Here is a 22844-nt window from a genome sequence, read left to right on the forward strand (position 1 = left end):
AGTTTTACCAGTGCAGGGCTACAATACATTATATTTTTATTACTTTAAAGCTCTTTCATTTTTTGGTGTTACTGTTCCTTTAACCTTACAAATGGAATGTGAGAGCCAGGTTGAGATAAGGGGTATTGAATCCCAACTCAACCTCACCCTGTACCCAGTTTAAGTCATTTCTGATAGAGGGGAGTGACTTTTACATTAAAATACTTCAATGCGATATAATTTGAGGCATTCCGAGCTCCCCATGAAATTAATGTCAGGGTAAGCAATATGTCAAAGTTTGCCCATTCACTGCCGCTGAACTTCCTCTGTTGCCAGTATGAAATATGGCCGCCGCCAACTAACTTCCCTTTTTTTTCTTGCGCTACGTTCAGGAAGCTGCGCCGGAAGTACCAGGGAGCCGGTGACCGGAAGTTTGCAGTGGAGAGACTTGTGTGTGTTGGTGAGGCAGAGAAAGAGTGTTGTGTAAGCGGCTCATGTGTAGGATATCCCTACGCCTGCTCTCACACTTTCCTTCCGCTGCTGGGACTGGGATATCCCTACGCCTGCCCTCACTTTCCTCCCATCAGGTGCTTCATTCAGCCGGGGCTGTAGCACAGCCACTAACCTGCGCCATTAATCATTATATATAGAAAGTCATTGTGCTGTATGCTTCCCTTCCCTACTGAACTCCATTCTATATTGCCTTCCTATCATGCTACTGCCTTAGGGAAGGGTCAGTCAAACAAGGACAAGTCTAACTACAGCTCTCCCATCTCTATATATCTGGGGGGGGGGGGGCTTGAAACTACTCTCACCAACAGAAAACTAACTATATATATATATATATACTATACTAGTAACTATACTATAACCCCATTAGTGAGTATGTACTGTATATAGGGTCACCATTCTGGCTTTGTACTGACTTTACCAGCCCCTCCCCATAGAGGCAGGATAATGCTTATCGCTTCGCTTCATGCAACTGTCTGTGTGTGTGTGTATTGAGACAATTGAATTCTATCTTTTATAGATCCCAAGGGAACCTGCCCTGAGAAGCGATGGCGTCGCTGGTAAGTGGTGTACAAGTACCTGTGTTTGTCTGTATGTATGTATAACTTTATTTATAAAGTGCCACAAGGGTACGCAGCGCTGTACAATCTTACAATATACACAATTACACACAGGGAGGGCAAGTGTTATAATAAATACAATAAATAAATATAAATACATGGGGAGTAAGTGCCATGTGGTATGAGACAGTAGGAAGGAGGTCCCTGCCCCGTAGAGCTTACAATCTAAGTGAGTGTAACACTCTTTCCTTCTTCTCTTCTTCCCATTTGCTTTAGCAATCTGCCAGCTACTTTTTAAAGGAGACATATCCTATAAAAATGATGAATGTAATGTGTATGAAAGTTGTGTTTCAGACTGATTTATTGAGATATTCCCCCAAAACCCCACTAGTCCTGCCCATCTGTTCCACTTTCTGCTGGCTGAATTCTCTGGATGTGCAGGGGAGCCGGCGGCACTCTGTACACTGCTTTGTAATATAGGAACCAATCAGCAGCTAGGCTGACCTGATAGGGAACTGAAGCCTGTCTGTGCTTGTGTGAGTGCAGGGCTGTGACTGGCTACTCCCCTCCTACTGTGCTTCTGGCAGGGACCGTTAGGACACGCCCACCCCTCATTTCAAACACAGACAGAGAAGTGATAGGATCTATAGGGAGCGCCAATAAAGGGGCCATTGTTACAGATAGGATTAATGTTTAGCCCAAAGGGAAACCAGCACCGTATATTATTCATAATTGCCTACAGGATTAGGGTTTTTCCCATTTATCCAATATGTCCCCTTTAAAAGAGAAGAAAGGCTAAATGACTGAGTGATCGCTTACCTGATACCCCAGGCTGGTGCTGCTGTTAGGAGAAAACTGCCCCGGCCCAGGGTATATGTGAGAGAGCGTTCCTCTTCCTCCTTTATTCTGAATCCCGGGGCAGTTGAGTGAAACAGACAGCTTTATTGTTAGTCGGCTCCTCACTCTACTGCGCGTGGGCAAAGACCGAAGCAGGAAGAGAAACACTGGCTCACATACACCCCAGGCTGGGGCAGTTTTCTCCCAATAGAAGCACCGGCTGGGGGTTTCAGGTAAGTGATCACAATCACTGGGGGGGCTAATATTTTGGCTCCCCCCACCCAGTGATTGTAACTTTACTTCTCCTTTAACAGAACAGACATTACTAATGCTTATTCCTTTAACCCCTTGTCTCCCAGCAGACTTCTTCCCCAGCCCCATTCCTTTAACCCCTTGTCCCCCAGCCCTGTGCCAAATTGACCAGCAGACTTCTTCCCCAGCCCCATTCCTTTAACCCCTTGTCCCCCAGCCCTGAGCCAAATTGACCAACAAACTTCTTCCCCAGCCCCATTCCTTTAACCCCTTGTCTCCCAGCCCTGAGCCAAATTGACCAGCAGACATCTTCCCCAGCCCCATTCCTTTAACCCCTTGTCTCCCAGCCCTGTGCCAAATTGACCAGCAGACAATCTTCCCCAGCCCCATTCCTTTAACCCCTTGTCTCCCAGCCCTGTGCCAAATTGACCAGCAGACCCCTTCCCCAGCCCCATTCCTTTAACCCCTTGTCTCCCAGCCCTGTGCCAAATTGACCAGCAGACTTTTTCCCCAGCCCCATTCCTTTAACCCCTTGTCCCCCAGCCCTGTGCCAAATTGACCAGCAGACTTCTTCCCCAGCCCCATTCCTTTAACCCCTTGTCCCCCAGCCTTGTGCCAAAATAACCAGCAGGCTTCTTCCCCAGCCCCATTCCTTTAACCCCTTGTCCCCCAGCCCTGAGCCAAATTGACCAGCAGACTTCTTCCCCAGCCCCATTCCTTTAACCCCTTGTCTCCCAGCCCTGTGCCAAATTGACTAGCAGACTTCTTCCCCAGCCCCATTCCTTTAACCCCTTGTCTCCCAGCCCTGTGCCAAATTGACCAGCAGACGTCTTCCCCAGCCTGTGGCCCTGCTACTCTTATATCTTTCTGCCAGAGCAAATCCAGTAATGGTTGTTTTCTCTTTTATCTCTGTATTTACTGAAATTCTCATTCCCCACAGGGCACCAGTGGCCAGTCTGTTACAGAGTATGTGGTGCGTGTACCCAGGTAAGTAAGCAGTCTGTTACTAGTGGATATCTGGGTGCACTTAGCTGTGTTCTCTTCTCCCAGCCTGGTAACATCAATATGTCTGAGAATACATGCTTAACCTGGGATGTCCCTGTACCCAGATAGTATATCCTTCCCATTTACTGTGTGCAGTGTCCTGATATTTCTCCATAGATATTCAATGCATTCTCTCTTCTCTCTGTTGGTCAGGAATCCAAATAAGCGGTACAGTCTCATGGCATTTAATGCTGCGGATAAAGTGGATTTCTCCACGTGGAACCAGGTACAGGATTACCATTTTATAATCCATAAAGGGCAGCATCCTAATCATTGTACAGTGTAATACTCACAAGCCAAAAATACACAGGGCTCTCCCTATGTTGGATGACGTAACTCTAGATAGGATTCACTATATAATTAAGTTTGGGCTGTCTATAGTATGTATGTGCAATTTTGTTTAGAATGTCACATGTGCCATAGTCCCAATTCCCCTGCTGCCAAACTAAAGCAAATGCGTGGCTGTATTGGTCTGTATATCTGTGTGAGTTGTGACGGGTACCTGTATTTCTTCAGGCTCGTATGGAACGTGACCTGAGTGCCAAAAAGATGTATCAGGATGAAGAGATGCCTGAATCTGGGGCTGGCAGCGAGTATAACCGCAAACAGAGGGAGGAGTCCAGGAGGAAAAAATACGGGATCATTTTAAAGGAGTTCAAACTAGAGGATCAGCCTTGGCTTCTGCGAGTGAATGGAAAGGCAGGACGCAAGTAAGTCAGCAATGAACAGCATAGGGCTTTATTCTATTCTTTGTTTCTATCTTCCTACCACTGGGGGCAGCGCTGGCCCAATATCCTTTGTTTCTATCCTCCTACCACTGGGGGCAGCGCTGGCCCAATATCCTTTGTTTCTATCCTCCTACCACTGGGGGCAACACTGATGCAATATCCTTTATTTCACTTGATTCCACTGCCCCTCCAGGTATAAAGGCGTGAAGAAGGGCGGAGTGACGGAAAATGCCTCTTACTACATATTCACACAGTGCGCAGATGGAGCATTTGAAGCATTTCCAGTCTCCAACTGGTACAATTTCACTCCACTTGCCAAGCATCGCACTCTGACGGCCGAGGAGGCGGAGCAGGAGTGGGAAAGGTAACCAGAGGCAGCAAATAAGGCCCCCACCCATATTATATACCCTTATTAGGGCATTTTTGCCTTCATGATAGCAAATGCATAAGATTTTGGGGTGATACAAAGCTTGCCTTAATACTGTACACAAAATGGCGGCTGCCTGCAGACTGTGACTGTGAATTCCAAGAGTGAAGGGAAAAAATTAAATAATTTATATAGTGTAAGGAAAGTTTATTTTGCTCAACTAACATGATAGAAAAGGATTTGGAATAATTTCTTAGAGTGACGGGTCCCCTTTAATGATCCGTCTCCTTGCCAGACGCATAAAATGTGATTGTAAGACCCACGGATTAACTGTCTTTCACCTTCCTGCAGGCGCAACAAAGTCCTCAATCACTTTACCATTATGCAGCAGCGTCGCCTGAAGGACCAGGTGGGAGATGATGATGAAGAGGAAGGTGGGGGAAAACAGGAAAAAGGAGGAAAGGGCAAGAAAAAGAAGAAAAAAAGTGACCTCAAAATCCATGATCTTGAGGATGACCTTGATATGAGCTCCAGTGAAAGCGAGGACAGCGATGAGGAGGGTAAGTTATTGTGGGGTAGGGGTTTGAGATATTAGCAGTTTAGGACTGCCTATACCCAGCTTTTGGCTCCCTAGTATAAGTATAAATGTTGATGGAAAGTAATGAAACAGTAGGGGATGGGTATAAGGCAAAAGATGGCTTCCCTCATGTTCCCTCTGTCTCCAGGCGAGCGTCGCACAAAGCCCCAGAAGAAAGCTCCGGCCAAGGGCAAGAAAAAGAAGAAGCAGAAGTCGGACGACGAGGCTCTAGAGGACAGCGACGATGGGGATTTTGAGGGGCAGGAAGTAGATTACATGTCGGACGAGAGCAGGTAAGGGAAACCTGTAGTGCGGAAGGGGCGGTTCACCTGATGTACTGTTAGTATGTTATAGAATGCCCCATTCTTAGAAACTTTGCAATTGGTCTTCATTATTTTTTATAGTTTTTGAATTATCTGCCTTTCTCTTCTGACAGCTTTTAAATGGGGGGGGGTCACTGACCCCGGCAGCTAAAAACTATTGCTCTGTGTATTAGGCCCTCCTTTAGTCATATTCCCAACTCTTTTTTTCAAACAGCTGCCTGGTTGGCTAAGGTAAATTGCACCATAGCAACCAGATAGCTTTTAGAATACCAAACTGAAGAACTGCTGACCAATTGCAGTTGTCTTACAAATACCAATGGCCACATCATACTGAAAGTGCATTTAAAGGTGAACTATGCCCTGTAAATAGTTCAGTGGATATACGCAAGATTTTACCTTTTTGCAGCCAGCATCCGAATCTTTTAGAAAGGATTTGAGGTTCGGCTGAATCCGATTTGGTGCATCCCTAGCATAAATAATAAAGGAGAAGGAAAGGTAAAAACTCAGTAAGCTTTATCAGAAAGGTCTATGTAAATACAGCCATAAGCACTCACAGAAACGCTGCACTGAGTCCTCTATCAAAAGAAACACAGGATTTCTGGTCTCCTTTTGTGTCACATGTTCTTCCTGCTCTCAAAAAAAAAAAAAATCCTTCAGGGCAGCAAGAGTCTGCTCGGTTTGCTCCTCTCTCCCCTTCCCTACTGGGTTGTAACCTGAGCTACTAGCAGCTAGAGCTGCAGCAGGAAGCTACTGAGACCCAACTAAAATGGCAGCTGCTGTCTTAAACAAACAGAGGGAGCTTCTAGGGCTGTTACTCAGGTATGGTAAAGCTTTCTGCAGAATAAATATAGGGTTCTAGCTTGCACTATTGTTACTAATCTATTGGCAATAAAATGCTAAAAAATGCCTTTTCTTCTCCTTTAAAGGGCCAGAGCCCAAATCATGTGATATATAATATATAGTATGGATCTTACCTTTATTTCCTTTTCTTTTAGCTCTGATGAAGAGCTTCCAGGGAAGATCAAACCCGCCAAAGAGGAGGAAGGCCCTAAAGGTACTATTTGTATGAGTCACTTGCTGATATGCACTCTTCTGTGTAACATGTTATTTCTTACATGAGCCCACGTCATTGGCTACTCCAGGGAGATCATCCTGGTACCACAGCAAGCAATTTTCTGGCATCACAAAATGCCATGTATGGAGTTTGCTAGTGTCATTTCTGCTACAGGGAGGTTTGTAGCGCATCCCAGGCAGAAGTGTGATCATGTGACAGTTTAAGCCCCTCCCTGTTTCTCTGCATCACATTACTATGAGACTAGCCCAGTGAGAGTCGGGGTTCCTGCTTAGGAAGGAATTGGTGCAACGACATCACACGGAGTCACATGTTTTTTGTACTCCCTTAGGATTGGATGAGCAGAGTGAGAGCAGTGAGGAGAGCGAGGAGGAAAAGGCAGAGGAAGAGGAAGAAGAAGAGAAGAAGGCCCCCACCCCACAGGATAATAAGAAAAAGAAGAAAGGTGAGTCTGTCTCGCTGATGTACACCATTAAGGGGCACAATGAGGTTTAAAAATCATTGGTCCCTAATTAACTCTGTTCCCCCATCTGTAATATCATTAAACTCTGACTGATGGCCCCCCCCTTTCTCTTTGTATGAAGTGATTTATTGTGGCCTAGTTACAGTTTCCAGCACAGCATTTTTTCTCTACATATTCATTTTATAAATGTGAGTGGGAGATGCCATATTGCCTCAGCTGGGGTTCCTTACACAGCTCTCGGCAGAACATGTAAAGATGCTGATGCATCCGTTAGCCTGTACCCCAGTACTTCTCTATGTACCCCTTTACCTTCAGCTCTAATACTCTTTCTCATGCTCAGGTAGGGAGGGGGAGGACTTGACCCCCTCTCTTTCCCATGCTCAGGTAGGGAGGGGGAGGACTTGACCCCCTCTCTTTCCCATGCTCAGGTAGGGAGGGGGAGGACTTGATTCCCTCTCTTTCCAATGCTCATGTAAAGGAGGTTTAATGCCACAAGATACACAGAGATCAGTGCAGTAGACCCCCCCCCCCCCCCCCCCGTCTGACCATGGGAACACATGGGAATAACAGCAGCTGAGGGACTGATGTACAAGGGGCTGTTTGGGAATCCCTTACTTGTGATTACAAGCGGGTAGAGGTTCACCCAAAGTAGACTTTCCCTCCGTCCAGCCAGACACACGGCTCCTTTCCCCCATAGTTACTGCACTTTCCCTTCCTTCTCAGATTATGTAAGAGAAGTAATGGCATCAGCTTCCAAATTCCACTTCACCCTGATTGATATTTAATCTAAGGGAGTTCTGTTACAGAAGGTGAAGTTGCCAGACATCTCCCATGCTTCTCCATCCTCCCCGCTCCACCCCGGTCCATAAAATATTCCTCTCTAACATCTGGCGAGTTCTGAACACGCTCTGACCCATTCCATTCTAATGAAACCCTGACGCATCCGTTCACTCGGGGAATGTCTGGTGCAGAGTAGGCCAAATTCATTCTTCACCTGCACTTCTCTCTCCGGGCCCCGCTCTCATCTGGCTGCTCTGCTCCACATTGCATGACGTCTTCTTTCCATTCAAATGGGCCAAGGGTTTCCTTATGTAGAATGTACAAGGAAAACACCATAGGGTTCAGCCATCCATATGCATGGTACAATGCCCCCCCCCCCCCAGTCACCATCTTAGACCCCAATAGGACATTGTCCCCTGTGGCTTCAATCATTTCTTTCCACAGAGACACAATGCTTGTAGTTAAACTTAGGGCTGCGTTGCACTCAGTCTCTCAGCTCCCCATGTCTCTCGGTCTCTCAGCTCCCCATGTCTCTCGGTCTCTCAGCTCCCCATGTCTCTCGGTCTCTCAGCTCCCCAGGTCTCTCGGTCTCTCAGCTCCCCAGGTCTCTCGGTCTCTCAGCTCCCCAGGTCTCTCGGTCTCTCAGCTCCCCAGGTCTCTCGGTCTCTCAGCTCCCCAGGTCTCTCGGTCTCTCAGCTCCCCAGGTCTCTAGGTCTCTCAGCTCCCCAGGTCTCTAGGTCTCTCAGCTCCCCAGGTCTCTCAGCTCCCCAGGTCTCTCGGTCTCTCAGCTCCCCAGGTCCCTCGGTCTCTCAGCTCCCCAGGTCTCTCTGCTCCATGCACCCATCAGCAGCCTTCCCTTATCAGTTGGATGCTGCAGTTGAGACACATGTAGAACATCCCTTCTTATTCTCATTGTTTTTATTTGTTCTGTTTTCAAAGAAGACAGCAGTGATGAGTCTGAGACTTCTGAGGACAGTGATATTGATGGAGCCTCATCATCCCTCTTTATGCAGGTACGGTGGGGCCTCGGCACCGAGCCTAAATACTCTTATATGTCATTCCTCTTCTGTATATCATGCTTTAGTACAGGGGAAAACCTTCTCTTATTTTCATTCATTTCAGAAAAAGAAGACCCCATCCAAGAAGGATAAGAAAGGCGGCTCCAACAGCAGCTCCCGGGGGAACAGCAGGCCCGGAACCCCGTCTCCTGACACAGGGAACACGTCGAGCACCCTGAGAGCTGCAGCAAGTAAACTAGAACAAAGTCAGTGTAGCACATGGCTTTCCTTGTGTTCATATTGTAGGGTGCCCCCCCCTCTGCCTCTGGGCCACTAGGGCCGCCTCCCCTCTGCCTCTGGGCCAGGGCGCCATTTTTTAATTCTGGGGTGGGGCTGATGTTTAGCCATTCTCTCACACACATGCTTTCCTTTCATGCTTTTATTTCTTCCATATTCTTGTGCTCCTTTCCTGACCATCTCATACATTGCCCCCCCCCCCCCACCTCGCAGGCAAACGAGGAGCAGTGTCAAACACTCCTGCGGCGAAACGTCTCAAGATGGAATCCGGGCCGCAAAACACTTCAGGAAAATCCACCCCTCAGCCACAGTCCGGGAAGTCGACCCCCAGCAGCGGGTAAGGCTCAGTACATATAGTGAATAAAGTGCCCCCTATAATATAGGGATATTATAAGTCCCCGAGGAGTTCCTTATAATATATAGTGAATAAAGTGCCCCCTATTGTAACATATAGGGATATTATAAGCCCCCGAGGAGTTCCTTATAATATATAGTGAATAAAGTACCCCCTATTGTAACATATAGGGATATTATAAGCCCCCGAGGAGTTCCTTATAATATATAGTGAATAAAGTACCCCCTATTGTAACATATAGGGATATTATAAGCCCCCGAGGAGTTCCTTATAATATATAGTGAATAAAGTACCCCCTATTGTAACATATAGGGATATTATAGGATCATGGAACTCCGAAGTGACTTCTAATATCCTCATATTTTACAACAGGGGATGCTTTATTTATTATAATATACATGTTTTAGTGAGTCATGTGACTAAGCTCTGATGACATCACTAAGCACCGTTTATAAGGATATCATTTACAGTTTGGTACCATAGGGAAATGACAAACTGTATAGTATATGTAGGGAATGCAGCTGTATATGTGTGTGTGCCTAATACGGCTTGTGTGTCGCTCGTGCAGGGACATTCAGCTGACCGAGGACGCCGTTCGCCGGTACCTGACCCGCAAACCCATGACAACTAAAGACCTTCTGAAGAAATTCCAAACCAAAAAGACAGGTCTGAGCAGCGAGCAGACAGTCAATGTGCTGGCCCAGATCCTAAAGAGACTGAACCCAGACCGGAAGGTTGTGCACGACAAGATGCACTTCTACCTAAAGGAGTGATCGGTACATCGTGCACTGTGGGCCCATGTATATTTGTATAGATTGTGCACACACCGCCCCCTATGGGCTGCATAGAGAACTGTGCGGCACACTGTGTGCAACTGTCAGTGCGTGAGGGTGGGGGTGACAGATGCTGGCAGTTATGGACATTTGTCACATGACTGTTTTTCTAATGAGTTTAGGACCAAGTGCCACAAGGTGAAAATAAATGTCATTTTTTTTTTTTTTACTATATACTGTGTTTGGACTTTAATATAGATTATGAATACCCTTGGCACTGCCAGCCTTCCTCCTGCTTGTCATTTCATTAAGTGGTACAGTTTGGCACAGCAAAGTGCCATTCTGAGCTGCAGAAGCCTTAAAGGGGTTGTTCACCTTTTTGACTTAACTTTTGGTACGATGTAGTAGAGAGTAATATTCTGGGGTAATTTGCAATTGGTCTTCATTGTTTATTCATTTATTTGTAGTTTTTTCAGTTATTTCATTTTCAGTTCAGGAGCTCTCCAGTCTGGAGTTTCAGCAGCTATTTAGTTGCTAGGGTCCAAGTTACCTTAACAACAAGGGAGTGGTTTAGGCTGAATAGAGAAAATAAGGTATAAAAAGTAACAATAAAACTGTAGCCTCACAGAGCAATAGGGTTTTGGCTGCCGGGGTCAGTGACCCACATTTAAAAACTGCAAAGATTTGGAAGAAGAAGGCAAATAAATAAAGACCAAATTCTAAGCAACTTTTCAATTGGTCTTCATTTTTTAAATAATTTGCAACTTTGAAATGGGGGTCACTGACCCCGGAAGCCAAACAGCAATTGCTCTGTGAGGCTCCAGCTTTATTGTTGTTGTTACTCTCTCATTCAGACTAGTGCCTGGTCCCAATTTGGACCCTAGCAACCAGATAACTGCTCAGATTCCAAACTGGAGAGCTGCTGAACAAAACGTGAAATAATTACTAAACCACAAATAAAAATGCATTCTCCATTTATGTAACAGAGCTCTGTATTGGTCAGGCAGACACAGTGGTGTGGCTGTAGGAAAAGCCTACCCGGGGATTATCTTCCCATTAAATATCCCCCCCAGCCCCTCTCATCCTGGCATTTATTCCTGCTGCCCACCTCCCATATCCTGTACCATATACACCAGGGGGGTGGGGGTACATATGCCCCTCTGTTTGTACCCAATCTCCCTCTCTGCCCTCGCTTCTCTATAGTCCCTGAGTCTGTGTCTGACCCAGGTGCATCTCTGGCTTCCAGCTTCTCTAATTCCTTTGTCTCCGCCACGCTCTGATTTATGGTTTCTCCAGGAATTACAAACGTTCTCTCCACATTTCTGTGATGCTTTTTCTCGTCAGAATTACAGGAAACACCCCGGTCAGTGTCTACTGCCAAGGCTTTGCTTTAGCAAATATCTTCTGTTTCAATTACCCCGGGGCTCAGTATCTCCGCTTATTGTATGGTGGCCCTATAGCCCTCGTCTGTAGCTTCCCACTCACTGACAGACCCCTTTGTCACCTATTGTCTTTCCACAGTTCTCTCTTATCCATGTCACCCTACTATACAATAGGCCATTATGTACTGAACCTATGACACCCTACTGTCCATAAGGCCTGTCTTGTCTGTGTCACCCTAAAGCTGGCCATACATGTTAAGATCCACTCGCTTTGCAAGGTCGCTAAGGGAGCGGATCTTCTCCCGATATCCCCACCTATGGGTGGGCAAATGTAGGCTAAAATGTTTGGGGCCAAACGATCAAATTCTAACGGCAATGGCACAGTCGGTTCTGGGACCGCATCAACGAGCCAATGCGGTCCCCGATCAGACTAAATCTTTAAACCTGCCCAATCGATATCTGCCCAATTTCAGGCCAGATATTGGTCGGGTATGGCCGTTGTTTCTGCCGATACACAGGCCGATAAGCTGCCGAATCTGTCCAAGGGGCCGATATCGGCAGCTACAATAGGCCTCTATATGGCCACCTTAAGATGGTATAATCTTGACTTTCATCATACATTCCAATATATCCTTACTGTGCCACCCTACAATCCAACAGGTCATTCTTATCCATGTCCTCCTACACTTCTATAGGTCCTAATTTACAGTAGGGGGTACATTATCCCTTATAATACATGAGTGATACTCAGAGTTCCCTGTATAACTCAGCCTGCAGCCTTGTGCCTTTATATGGGGGGCACAGAACCCCTCAGTGACTGCTAATATCCTTATCATTTACAGTAGGGGGTACATTATCCCTTATAATACATGAGTGATACTCAGAGTTCCCTGTATAACTCAGCCTGCAGCCTTGTGCCTTTATATGGGCACAGAACCCCTCAGTGACTGCTAATATCCTTATCATTTACAGTAGGGGGTACATTATCCCTTATAATACATGAGTGATACTCCGAGTTCCCTGTATAACTCAGCCTGCAGCCTTGTGCCTTTATATGGGCACAGAACCCCTCAGTGACTGCTAATATCCTTATCATTTACAGTAGGGGGCATTATCCCTTATAATACATGAGTGATACTCAGAGTTCCCTGTATAACTCAGCCTGCAGCCTTGTGCCTTTATATGGGCACAGAACCCCTCAGTGACTGCTAATATCCTTATCATTTACAGTAGGGGGTAAATTATCCCTTATAATACATGAGTGATACTCAGAGTTCCCTGTATAACTCAGCCTGCAGCCTTGTGCCTTTATATGGGCACAGAACCCCTCAGTGACTGCTAATATCCTTATCATTTACAGTAGGGGGTACATTATCCCTTATAATACATGAGTGATACTCAGAGTTCCCTGTATAACTCAGCCTGCAGCCTTGTGCCTTTATATGGGCACAGAACCCCTCAGTGACTGCTAATATCCTTATCATTTACAGTAGGGGGTAAATTATCCCTTATAATACATGAGTGATACTCCGAGTTCCCTGTATAACTCAGCCTGCAGCCTTGTGCCTTTGTGTTACTGCGGTAACAGACACTAATGGAGGCCGGAGGCAATATGAAGGAGGCCACATACCCCAGGCTTATCTCCTACGTCCCTCTCTTGCCCTTCCATTGCTCCCTGTGTTTCCCTCAGACACAGATGCGCCGGGGATGCTGTTCGCTGATTTACGGGAATTCCTCTCACATTCCAAACGTGGCTGGCGAGTTTTCAGCAGGTTTCACCGGTTAGTCTGGAATGCGCTGGTTGAGACGGATGCTACCTCCACTTCTCCAGATGCTGCTAAAAATAAGGTTTGTATGGGGAAGGAGGGAGGGAAAGCAGGATAATGGCCGATGAATAAGGGACACAGACCAATGTTATATAACACATGTCCCCAATATATATACTGGGGGGACACAACATATCTCTCCAGAGCTGCCCAGCCTCTATTACCTGCCATGGTGCGGTCCCCCAGTGGCCTGGCCTAATGCGGCTACTCCGTTCTGTTCCAGTCCTGCCTCCACTCCTTGTATTTTCTGCCCGGGCCGGAGGACCTGTCTCCCTAGGCTCTGGCTATTGTCAGCGATCCTGCAATCAGTCTGCTCTGGGGGGCTCTCTAGATTCTGATCTAGGTGGTCCTTCATCTCTTGTTCCAGATGGTCCTCTAACTAGGGTTGCCACCCAGCCGGTATTTGGCCGGCCTAGCTGGCACACTGGCCATACATCTGCTGGCAAATTTGTAAGGGTGGAGACCTTACCCATAATCCCTTGGCTCTCCCCAGCAGATCCCTTTTATATAGGGGCCAGCCTCTGTCCTGATTATTTCCCCACCCCATCTGTACACTACCCCGCCCCATTCAACTATTCCCCTGCCTGGCCTGATCATTAAGGGCCCCGTTTACGGAGACTGAATATCAATATCACCGCTGACACTGCCCACAGCAATTAAACAGATCTTTGCTTGTATTTCTAACTTGTAGATGACAGTTCAAATCTAATTTCTGATTGGTTGCTATGGGAAACATCACCAGTTATAATCTTAGTAAAAACACCCCTAAGTGCTTTTGCTGAGACCACGCCTCCTGAGTTCCTGTTGTGAAAGTCACTTCCTGCTCTGCCCTTCTTCCCCATATTCCGACACCATGGTTTTTAACCCCTGGTATGTTATTTGGATTTTGACCCTGTGTTTGCCTGCGGCTGCTTATACTTCCCCTCTGGGTCCTTGTTTTTTTACTTTATTTGATCTTTTGTTAAACACAGCGGTTGCCAAGCAAATTACAACTGGTTACTCAGCACATTGGCTCCTATTGGCTAATTCAGTGGGCAATTCAGCCCTTTTTTGGAGTATTAAGTGGTGGTAAAACTGGATTATGAGGAGGAGCTAAAGGCACAATCATTAGAACAAGGCACAGGTACAGCTGGGAGTCACCTGACGGCAGACAGGATTAGGAGGAGGAGCTAAAGGCACAATCATTAGTACAAGCCACAGGTACAGCTGGGAGTCACCTGACGGCAGACAGGATTAGGAGGAGGAGCTAAAGGCCCAATCATTAGTACAAGGCACAGGTACAGCTGGGAGTCACCTGACGGCAGACAGGATTAGGAGGAGGAGCTAAAGGCCCAATCATTAGTACAAGGCACAGGTACAACTGAGTGTCACCTGACGGCAGACTGACAGGATTAGGAGGAGGAGCTAAAGGCCCAATCATTAGTACAAGGCACAGCGGTTGCCAAGCCAATTACAACTGGTTACTCAGCACATTGGCTCCTATTGGCTAATTCAGTGGGCAATTCAGCCCTTTTTTGGAGTATTAAGTGGTGGTAAAACTGGATTATGAGGAGGAGCTAAAGGCACAATCATTAGAACAAGGCACAGGTACAGCTGGGAGTCACCTGACGGCAGACAGGATTAGGAGGAGGAGCTAAAGGCACAATCATTAGTACAAGCCACAGGTACAGCTGGGAGTCACCTGACGGCAGACAGGATTAGGAGGAGGAGCTAAAGGCCCAATCATTAGTACAAGGCACAGGTACAGCTGGGAGTCACCTGACGGCAGACAGGATTAGGAGGAGGAGCTAAAGGCCCAATCATTAGTACAAGGCACAGGTACAACTGAGTGTCACCTGACGGCAGACTGACAGGATTAGGAGGAGGAGCTAAAGGCCCAATCATTAGTACAAGGCACAGCGGTTGCCAAGCCAATTACAACTGGTTACTCAGCACATTGGCTCCTATTGGCTAATTCAGCGGGCAATTCAGCCCTTTTTTGGAGTATAAGTGGTGGTAAAACTGATGTAAAATACAGCAGCTAGTGAGGCAGTTTACTGCTAATAGATTAGTCACAATAGCACAAGCAAAAACTCTATATCCTGTAAAATGATTTACCATACCTGAGTAAACCTGAGAAGGAAGTCTGACACAGAAGCTCATGTGTACAGAATAGAAGACAGGGAATTCTGTTTCTTTTCACAGAGGACTCAGAGCAGCAGTACAGTGAGTGCTTATGGCTATTAAATACAGACCTTTCTGATAAAGCTTACTTAGTTTAAACCTTTCCTTCTCTGTTAATAAATGAGGCAATAAAAGCATTGTGAGTGAATAAATTGTATAAATCTTTATCTAAAGGAAAAGTAAAGCTTCCCTGGGAAATTTGTACTTTAAGTAACAGTTCACATCCCCCTCCCCTACATGTCACTTACACTTGTCCCAACTTATCTGTGTCCCCATAGCATGGCCTGAGTTACAGCGCTGCTCAGTAGTGTTGGCCACCACCTTTAGCAGTGTCACTTCTGTCCCCAACATCTATGTCGCTTCTCAGCAAGCCAGGCCTGCAGACTACTGGCCAAACTGTGACATTTGGCTACTGCACATGTTCCTAGTTGAAATCCATGATGGGAATGGAAGTCACATGGCCAAGGATGGTGATGTAGCTGTGCAGTTCTGTACGTGCAATGGGCCACAGCTAAATTAGTCCAGGAGCACCGGATGTGGTTGGGGAGGGGCAGAATTTGTGCACCGACAATAAAATTGGATTTTTTTCCAGGTGTTTTCACATACTATGATACATTCCTCAACTGAAAGAGGAGAAATTAATTGAAATGTTAGTTGATAAAGTGTGTGTTCTCCCAGATTGGCCTTCAAAAGAGGCAGGGAACCTCTTCTCTAATAGGCCCAATCATTAGTACAAGGCACAGGTACAGCTGAGAGTCACCTGATGGCAGACTGACAGGATTAGGAGGAGGAGCTAAAGGCCCAATCATTAGTACAAGGCACAGGTACAACTGAGAGTCACCTGACGGCAGGCTGACAGGATTAGGAGGAGGAGCTAAAGGCCCAATCATTAGTACAAGGCACAGGTACAACTGAGAGTCACCTGACAGCAGACTGACAGGATTAGGAGGAGGAGCTAAAGGCATAATCATAAGTACAAGGCACAGGTACAACTGAGAGTCACCTGACGGCAGACTGACAGGATTAGGAGGAGGAGCTAAAGGCACAATCATAAGTACAACGCACAGGTACAACTGAGAGTCACCTGACGGCAGACTGACAGGATTAGGAGGAGGAGCTAAAGGCACAATCATAAGTACAAGGCACAGGTACAACTGAGAGTCACCTGACAGCAGACTGACAGGATTAGGAGGAGGAGCTAAAGGCACAATCATTAGTACAAGGCACAGGTACAACTGAGAGTCACCTGACAGCAGACTGACAGGATTAGGAGGAGGAGCTAAAGGCACAATCATAAGTACAAGGCACAGGTACAGATGAGAGTCACCTGATGGCAGACTGACAGGATTAGGAGGAGGAGCTAAAGGCACAATCATAAGTACAACGCACAGGTACAACTGAGAGTCACCTGACGGCAGACTGACAGGATTAGGAGGAGGAGCTAAAGGCCCAATCATTAGTACAAGGCACAGGTACAACTGAGAGTCACCTGACAGCAGACTGACAGGATTAGGAGGAGGAGCTAAAGGCATAATCATAAGTACAAGGCACAGGTACAGATGAGAGTCACCTGATGGCAGACTGACAGGATTAGGAGGAGGAGCTAAAGGCACAATCATAAGTACAACGCACAGGTACAACTGAGAGTCACCTGACGGCAGACTGACAGGATTAGGAGGAGGAGCTAAAGGCACAATCATAAGTACAAGGCACAGGTACAACTGAGAGTCACCTGACAGCAGACTGACAGGATTAGGAGGAGGAGCTAAAGGCACAATCATTAGTACAAGGCACAGGTACAACTGAGAGTCACCTGACAGCAGACTGACAGGATTAGGAGGAGGAGCTAAAGGCACAATCATAAGTACAAGGCACAGGTACAGATGGGAGTCACCTGACGGCAGACTGACAGGATTAGGAGGAGGCGCTAAAGGCACAATCATAAGTACAAGGCACAGGTACAGATGGGCATCACCTGACGGATTAGATAGAAATAAAGACAAATTCACAAAAAAAAAGTGTGTTTAAAATGTAAAAAAAGACAAAATCACTTTCTTTTCTCCATGTTCAGTTGGTGCATACATACAATTTACACAGATAAAATGGTGCTTCTTACATATCAGTCACTCCTAAGTGACTTTACTTGATATTCAAATATTTCTTAGAACTTCTAAAAAGTGGCAATAACTTTGTCCGGTCCATTTGTCCATGATTCTCTGGGAAGCAGGGGGGACTTAAAGACCCAGAATCCATCTGAGGGGCAGAAATGTAACCAGCCCTGCCCCACTTTGGACACACACTGGGGGTGTGGGCCTGGGTGCAATTGCACCCCCTGAGCCCCCAACAGTTACACCACTGTTGATGGGTTGAATGACTCTGGCAGGGGCCCTATCCTACAATGAGGGGAGGCGAGGGCTACCTAGGTGTGCTGATCCCACCACCATTTAGTTATGTTCAGTTAGGGATATGGACAGTACATTACTGGGTGTTTCTGGGGCATTACTATCAAGCCAGGAACAGTGGCTCAAAAATTGCACTTGTCCCCAGCCCTCGGGGACACATATTAACCTGGGTTTTTTCCCCAGTAGCAGAAATATCTGACTAGAACAAGCTGTGTCACGTGCAACAGCTCATCCTGAATAGGCACAGGTACATCTGAGAGTCACCTGATGGCAGACTGACAGGATTAGGAGGAGGAGCTAAAGGCACAATCATTAGTACAAGGCACAGGTACAGCTGGGAGTCACCTGATGGCAGACTGACAGGATTAGAAGGAGGAGCTAAAGGCACAATCATTAGTACAAGGCACAGGTACAGATGAGAGTCACCTGATGGCAGACTGACAGGATTAGAAGGAGGAGCTAAAGGCACAATCATTAGTACAAGGCACAGGTACAGCTGGGAGTCACCTGATGGCAGACTGACAGGATTAGAAGGAGGAGCTAAAGGCACAATCATTAGTACAAGGCACAGGTACAGATGAGAGTCACCTGATGGCAGACTGACAGGATTAGGAGGAGGAGCTAAAGGCACAATCATTAGTACAAGGCACAGGTACAGCTGGGAGTCACCTGATGGCAGACTGACAGGATTAGAAGGAGGAGCTAAAGGCACAATCATTAGTACAAGGCACAGGTACAGATGAGAGTCACCTGATGGCAGACTGACAGGATTAGGAGGAGGAGCTAAAGGCACAATCATTAGTACAAGGCACAGGTACAGCTGGGAGTCACCTGATGGCAGACTGACAGGATTAGAAGGAGGAGCTAAAGGCACAATCATTAGTACAAGGCACAGGTACAGATGAGAGTCACCTGATGGCAGACTGACAGGATTAGGAGGAGGAGCTAAAGGCACAATCATTAGTACAAGGCACAGGTACAGCTGGGAGTCACCTGATGGCAGACTGACAGGATTAGAAGGAGGAGCTAAAGGCACAATCATTAGTACAAGGCACAGGTACAGCTGAGAGTCACCTGATGGCAGACTGACAGGATTAGAAGGAGGAGCTAAAGGCACAATCATTAGTACAAGCCACAGGTACAAGAGTTTAACCATGGATTCTTTCAAGAGAACTGCAAAGCCAAAGAGAGGAACAGACGAGGTGACAGTTTGATCCAAATGCCTACTAAACCATGGGTCACAGAGAAGACAGTTATTCAGGGACCCAATAACTTATTATTTCCACTTTGTTCTTGTCCAGTAGAATATAAACTTGCTGTGGAATTTATACAGTTCAAGCTTTCAACGTGTTAATGACTTGCAGTTTCAGTCTTGAGTAGAACTTCATTGTCCTTAGGCCCAGGGTCGGACTGGGGAATAAAGGGCCCACCGGGGCTCCTGCCCCAGGGGCCCTACAGGTGCCTCCATCCCCCGCAGGGGCCCCCCACCTGACATCCTCCCCTGAGCGCATACATTTAATGTGTCAGAGCAGGAGTGGTCAGGCAGGGGGAATGCCGGCAAGGGTCGGGTCTGGGCTGCCAGGGCCCACTAGGATTTTTCCCGGTGTCCCGATGGCCCAGTCCGACCCTGATTAGGCCATTTTACTTATCGCTTCCCATAGCTTTTCCTTGGTTTTACAATCCCTATATTGAATCTTCAATAAAGCAGTGCCTCAGTTGTCCAATTAATGGGCGGCCAAGTAAATAAAAGACATCTTGCTTTCTAGACAACAGGGCAAATTGATTCTAGCACCCCGAAGCTCAAAATGGAGTCCAGCTTCTCAAAGCAGTTGAATAGACTGTGACGGACTGACCGCAAGCGATAAAATAAGGATCACCAATAGAAATAACCCCGCGGCGCCACTGAATTTTCATCCCTAACCATATGCGGCGCTTGGAATCTGAAAAACAATAGCATATCTTACTTAACAGTTTGTCAGAAGGATTTAATGCCTGATTAAATGGATATTTCAGAAGCACAGTTAATCATGAAAAGAAATGTGCAGTCATTAATGCCGGCCAAAAAAACATGGCAATTCTTGATCAGTTGCCATGTATTTTGCAATTGGGAGTCATCCAGCAGCCGCAATCCATCAAGGAGAGAGAGAAACAAAAACGCATCTATCAATAGGCAGAAAAATTGTCACTTCTGATTGGTTAGTTAATATCGAATCAGTATTTTAGTGCTTATTCAACGAGAACCATAACCAACGATGTAGCACATTGGCTAAAAGTGGAGACAAGAAGACCTATACAGGTCTGACACATAGCTCCCTTTTGCATCCAGGATCCTATATGTTCTCGCCCAATGGGATTTTTCCTTGTCACGTGACTAGGCCAATAAGCTTCTGGAATTGTAATGTAACTATAGCAAGAAGGTTGCAGGCTTGATATCAACAATATACAAAGCTTCCTCAGGCACAATAATATCACTAATTCATATTCCTTTACAAAAACAACCACTCTTATCATTTACAGGTACATTATCCCTTATAATACATGAGTGATACTCAGAGTTCCCTGTATAACTCAGCCTGCAGCCTTGTGCCTTTATATGGGCACAGAACCCCTCAGTGACTGCTAATATCCTTATCATTTACAGTAGGGGGTACATTATCCCTTATAATACATGAGTGATACTCAGAGTTCCCTGTATAACTCAGCCTGCAGCCTTGTGCCTTTATATGGGCACAGAACCCCTCAGTGACTGCTAATATCCTTATCATTTACAGTAGGGGGTACATTATACCTTATAATACATGAGTGATACTCAGAGTTCCCTGTATAACTCAGCCTGCAGCCTTGTGCCTTTATATGGGCACAGAACCCCTCAGTGACTGCTAATATCCTTATCATTTACAGTAGGGGGTACATTATCCCTTATAATACATGAGTGATACTCAGAGTTCCCTGTATAACTCAGCCTGCAGCCTTGTGCCTTTATATGGGCACAGAACCCCTCAGTGACTGCTAATATCCTTATCATTTACAGTAGGGGGTACATTATCCCTTATAATACATGAGTGATACTCAGAGTTCCCTGTATAACTCAGCCTGCAGCCTTGTGCCTTTATATGGGCACAGAACCCCTCAGTGACTGCTTATATCCTTATCATTTACAGTAGGGGGTACATTATCCCTTATAATACATGAGTGATACTCAGAGTTCCCTGTATAACTCAGCCTGCAGCCTTGTGCCTTTATATGGGCACAGAACCCCTCAGTGACTGCTAATATCCTTATCATTTACAGTAGGGGGTACATTATCCCTTATAATACACGAGTGATACTCAGAGTTCCCTGTATAACTCAGCCTGCAGCCTTGTGCCTTTATATGGGCACAGAACCCCTCAGTGACTGCTAATATCCTTATCATTTACAGTAGGGGGTACATTATCCCTTATAATACATGAGTGATACTCAGAGTTCCCTGTATAACTCAGCCTGCAGCCTTGTGCCTTTATATGGGCACAGAACCCCTCAGTGACTGCTAATATCCTTATCATTTACAGTAGGGGGTACATTATCCCTTATAATACATGAGTGATACTCAGAGTTCCCTGTATAACTCAGCTTGCAGCCTTGTGCCTTTATATGGGCACAGAACCCCTCAGTGACTGCTAATATCCTTATCATTTACAGTAGGGGGTACATTATCCCTTATAATACATGAGTGATACTCAGAGTTCCCTGTATAACTCAGCCTGCAGCCTTGTGCCTTTATATGGGCACAGAACCCCTCAGTGACTGCTAATATCCTTATCATTTACAGTAGGGGGTACATTATCCCTTATAATACATGAGTGATACTCAGAGTTCCCTGTATAACTCAGCCTGCAGCCTTGTGCCTTTATATGGGCACAGAACCCCTCAGTGACAATATCCTTATAATTTTCAGTAGGGGGTACATTATCCTAACTAAAAATCCTGTATTAAAGGACCCACGTGCCTTTATATGGCCATGGAAATGCTTCTTCTAAAGGAGATGAACTAGAGAATCCGCTTGCTCAGATTAGCAGAGGAATGTTTCCAAGATTACCCAGCATTCCCATTTGATTCAGTAGTAGATAGTAGTAGGTGAATTGTGAATGTAACCATTGGTTCCTATACTGATCCTTGGTAGGTGCACTGGCTTATGGGTAAATATCTGAGATTTCAATGAGATATATTTGCAATTTTCCTTGCTGAATATACCAAGAAATACAGGTCAGTAAATGGGTACCCCAGAAGAACAGAAACCCATGAATTGTACCTCTTTGGTGCAGAAACCAACCCTTTCTCTATTACTGTGAGATGGGTGCCCGGAGGGGTCAATTTCTTGGCTACAGTTGTTGCAGTTGGGTCCCTTTGTTTCTACCTTGGTCCCATGGTGTAAATGCCTACAGAGCCCATTATCACTAGGACCAACTGTCGGCCTACGCCCATAGGTGGAACCCCAATGTACAGTTAGGTGGTTGTCAGACTTGGGGTCACCCAATGCTTCTCAGCAGCAGCCTGCCGCCCACCTCCGCTCATTCCCAGACAGATGCTAGGTGTAGTGGGCGTACAAGATAAGGGAAGATTTGCGCGTCTGACCTATCTCCCAGACATTCGGGGAGGAGAAACTCTCATTCAGTGGATCTGTATATTTTCCGTGACATTGAAGAACACCTAATCCTAAATGTTTCCCCTCTTAGAAATATTCCGGCTCTGGGTCTGTCTGTAATCAGAGAAGGAATTCAGTTCCGATCCCCCCAACTCCTACATGCGTTTAACCCTTTGCAGAGTGCGGCGGTGGAATGCGCCGGGTGCCTGCAGCCCACATACGCCTTGTGAATGGTGGCGGTGATGGTTGGGGCGTCTGGAGTCCATGAACAGCAAAACTGTACAGACCAGATGCAGGCTCCTCTCCTCCTGGGGGGCTTCACTCTGTGCCCACCCAGATGCCTATTTGGGTCTCATATTGATAGGAAACCATCAATGTATTAGAAATAATATCTGATATAGGGTATTAGGGTATTCTGCCTTTTTATTAAGGCTGTATCTATTCCCCCAACAAGGCAGTTGGCACAGAGAGATGCATATCCTTAGTGTTGGGTGGGGGGGGTTTGCGTTCCGTAGGATTAGGGATATCTTGC

The 22844-nt window shown here is 46.3% G+C and overlaps 1 protein-coding gene across 7 annotated transcripts; it reads left to right on the top strand.

Moving 5' to 3' along the window:
• The first annotated feature begins 368 nt into the window (after nucleotides 1-368).
• On the top strand, nucleotides 369-10192 carry gtf2f1 (general transcription factor IIF subunit 1). Of its 7 annotated transcripts, XM_031897541.1 has the most exons (15): nucleotides 372-505; nucleotides 552-566; nucleotides 1010-1049; nucleotides 3079-3125; nucleotides 3336-3408; nucleotides 3699-3892; nucleotides 4104-4274; nucleotides 4629-4837; nucleotides 5003-5147; nucleotides 6173-6231; nucleotides 6581-6694; nucleotides 8432-8505; nucleotides 8615-8756; nucleotides 9001-9124; nucleotides 9711-10192. In XM_031897541.1, the coding sequence occupies exons 3-15, from the start codon at nucleotides 1038-1040 to the stop codon at nucleotides 9913-9915; spliced, it is 1569 nt and encodes a 522-aa protein (XP_031753401.1). In that variant the 5' UTR covers nucleotides 372-505; nucleotides 552-566; nucleotides 1010-1037; the 3' UTR covers nucleotides 9916-10192.
• Nucleotides 10193-22844: the final 12652 nt, after the last annotated feature.

The sequence above is a fragment of the Xenopus tropicalis genome, chromosome 3 (assembly GCF_000004195.4).
Source record: "Xenopus tropicalis strain Nigerian chromosome 3, UCB_Xtro_10.0, whole genome shotgun sequence".
NCBI lineage: Eukaryota > Metazoa > Chordata > Amphibia > Anura > Pipidae > Xenopus > Xenopus tropicalis.